The following is a 3161-nucleotide window of genomic DNA, read 5'->3' as shown; positions in this document are numbered from 1 at the left end:
TTGACAACGGTATATCAACAGCTGCGGCTGCATCATCACCGTCACTGATAACCCAAGCATCGATGACAGTGACGACTACATCGATCAACAGCAGTGGTATCAGCGGTCTCGATACCATTTCCGAAGAAGAAGAAGAAGAGAACGAGGACAACAAATACGAAGAAGGAGACGGCTACGACTACGAAGAATTATAATAATTAAATGATAATGAATACTACCGACATCACAAAATATTTGTCTCAACTACCACGCGAGAAAATAGCGAACACAGGAGTGTACGCGTCAGACCGCCTGCCAACACGTATCGAACCTTCGACGGCCATAGTAGTCAACACAATGCCGCACACGGAAAGCGGGGAACATTGGGTGGCCTTCTACATGGACAGTGATGCTACGCATATAGAATATTTCGACAGTTTCGGCCGTCAACCGTTTTTGGCCGAATACCAACAGTTTCTCAGACGAAATTCTCGTCGTTACGTCTCGAACAAGTACCAACTCCAACGCCACAACACTTCCGTGTGTGGACACTACTGTCTAACTTACCTGTACTGTCGCATAATGTACGACAAGACAATGAACGATTTTGTACAGCTGTTCAACGGTGACACCTCTTCTGTCATCACACCCACCGATGCAGCCAACAACGACTTCCTGGTCCGAAGACTCTTCCATATGCTTTATCACCACTGACCATACCATACACTTACCTGAGTTTTTTTTTTCTTTTCTATTTGAATTGTATAGATATCAAATTGAATTTTTGCAAAAAAATATATATTTATAATTATCTAATGTACATTAGAATTAGTAAATTTGGGAAAAATAAAAACACATGTTTATATTGAAAAATATTTGGTTTTGCTTTATTTACCATTATGACTCTATATAAATCAAAACAAGTTAGTGACAATTCACTATATATTTTATTATTATAATAACATTATATAAATAAATATTAAAATAAAACAATTTTTTTTTATCTAATATCACAGTTAAAATAATTTATTACTTTATTCAATATAAAATCTGAATGAAATTAGTAACTAAAAATTGTTACTAATTCAATACTAATTGATTCCTAAATAAATTAGAATTTGCTACCTAATAAAATTTAATTCCTAGTATATTTGGTTCCTAATATAATTAACTAGTTGTTGTCCGTCAATTGTCTTTGCCATCACCACCACGACGACGATCCGAGGCTTATGCACCGCAAACACGCGCACTATGTAGATGTTATTGTTGTACTGCTTCAATCTACTTCTTCGATGTCAACGTCGTTATCGCTCGCATCCATTGTCGCTGACGGTGACGATGCAATGTTGCGACGACTGTGGCATCTACTGGAGTTCCCGTTGCTGTCTTCTGGAGCCAAAAGCATTGCCCGGTGCGCTGGAATTTTATAGTGACCCCACGGTAACGTATTGACGCCGTCCTCTTCGATATAACGTTTGTCGTCGTACGGCGCCATCGATCGTTTCGACACCACAACGGAGTATATTATGTGGTGTCGGGACTGAAACCGATCGTTATCCGTGTACAAGACCCGCTGTTCCTGTAGACATCGTCTGTAATCGTCTACAGTCAGGCCTTTGGCCACTACGGCGCGATTCACCCCCTTGGCCCGTTTCACAGGTGGTAAACCGTCGCCGACACCGTCTTCACTGCTATCGCTCCGCAGGAACATGAAGCAGTACAGTTTCGCCATCAGGCCGATGAATTCACTAATGATCACCCCATTGGCTTCGTCCTTGAATTTCCCCAGGACCCGGGCGTTGGTTGGATCGTAGCAGATATGGTCCCGGGGATAGTTGCTGGTGTCGAAGTCGTCCAGGTGATTCACCATGTCCTCGTAGACGTCTACGGTACGGATTAAATAGATCAGCCCGTCTGTGTCTATGTAGAGAAGTCTGAGCCGATCTATTCCATACCGCTCTTGCAGACGGTAGTGGAATCCGTACATCCACGTCTTACTGTGGTCCAGAATGCACATACCCGCGTACACCGGCTTGTCCAAGATGACGCGGACTTTCTTCATGTGTAGTAGGGCCAAGTCTTTGTTGTACCACGTCCGGTCACTGAAATTAGACTTGGCCACATACTTGGTGTACGTTTTCGGGTTTGTAGCCAATTTTATGTTAATATGTTTTCTTACATTCTGGAGGCTCATACCATAGACAGCGTTGACCATAAGCTTAAATAGTTCCACCTCGAACTTGTTCTTGGCCTGCTGCCTGAGTCTGGTATTCATCGCCACGTACGGTTGTAGCCACTTTCGCTGCTTGAAGCGCAGAACACGATGTATCCGACGCACACGCAATCCGTTGTCCATCGCCTGCTGAAGTGCTCGATAATGGATTACGTATGCGTCTTTATCAAACAGGGTGACCATTAGTTTAGCAGATTTGCCTACGCTGTATGTGCGGAGGACGTCGTCCGCATATGGCAATTGGTCTCGAGGCGCTTTCCGCAGTTCCGGACAGAACGGCAGGTCTCGGTGTTTGTCATGGAGTCGAGGATCTCGTGGATACTCCAAATCCACCTCCAAGACGTAGCCTACATCTCCGTCTGCCGGTATGTCCTCGATGACCAATTCGTCTATTTCCTGACGCGACAGCCACTCGAAATCTTTGTACGGGAGCGACTGCGACATGGCCCATCCGTATAGGTTGTTTGCGTCGTAGTACATAATATAATCTCCATATATGTGGTTGTTGTTATCTACGGCGCTAACGCTAGTCGAAGGTGCGAACCGACCGTCTCGGCTGACGCCATTTTCAATTCGCCTCTTATTGTTGCTACTCCTGCTACCACCTGCTGATGTTGAAGGATTGTTGACGGTGGTAGCGTTGGTGTATTTATTATTGGCGACAGCGTGTCGGGTTGCGCACTGGGTCAAGCCACCCCGGATCCCTTTCTCGAAGAACAGGTACATATCTACGTCCTGTAGGGTATCCAGGGTCACGTCAAGTTTTGAAGAGCATCACGTCCCAAGCGTACGACGGTAAGGTCAACCAGTGGGCTGGATCGAGGTCGTAATGTTCCAGACACTGGTCCCGAAAGCCCTCGAAGACGTCCGCCAACAGCAACACGTCTGTTTTCAAATACAAGTCGGCATAGTCTCCGAGGGTTGTGCAATTGAAGTGTGACCATACGCG

General features: G+C 45.1%; 1 protein-coding gene across 1 annotated transcript; it reads right to left on the bottom strand.

Moving 5' to 3' along the window:
- Positions 1 to 1169: 1169 nt before the first annotated feature.
- On the bottom strand, positions 1170 to 2957 carry LOC128982453 (uncharacterized). The gene has a single exon (XM_054401414.1). It carries the CDS (start codon positions 2936 to 2938, stop codon positions 1256 to 1258), a length of 1683 nt encoding a protein of 560 aa, XP_054257389.1. The 5' UTR covers positions 2939 to 2957; the 3' UTR covers positions 1170 to 1255.
- Between the last annotated feature and the right edge of the window lie 204 nt (positions 2958 to 3161).

This window comes from Macrosteles quadrilineatus, unplaced genomic scaffold (assembly GCF_028750875.1).
Source record: "Macrosteles quadrilineatus isolate MER2022 unplaced genomic scaffold, UCM_ALF_1.0 Scaffold_349__1_contigs__length_90095, whole genome shotgun sequence".
NCBI classification, from domain to species: Eukaryota; Metazoa; Arthropoda; class Insecta; order Hemiptera; family Cicadellidae; genus Macrosteles; species Macrosteles quadrilineatus.
This window is presented reverse-complemented; position numbering and strand designations above follow the sequence as displayed.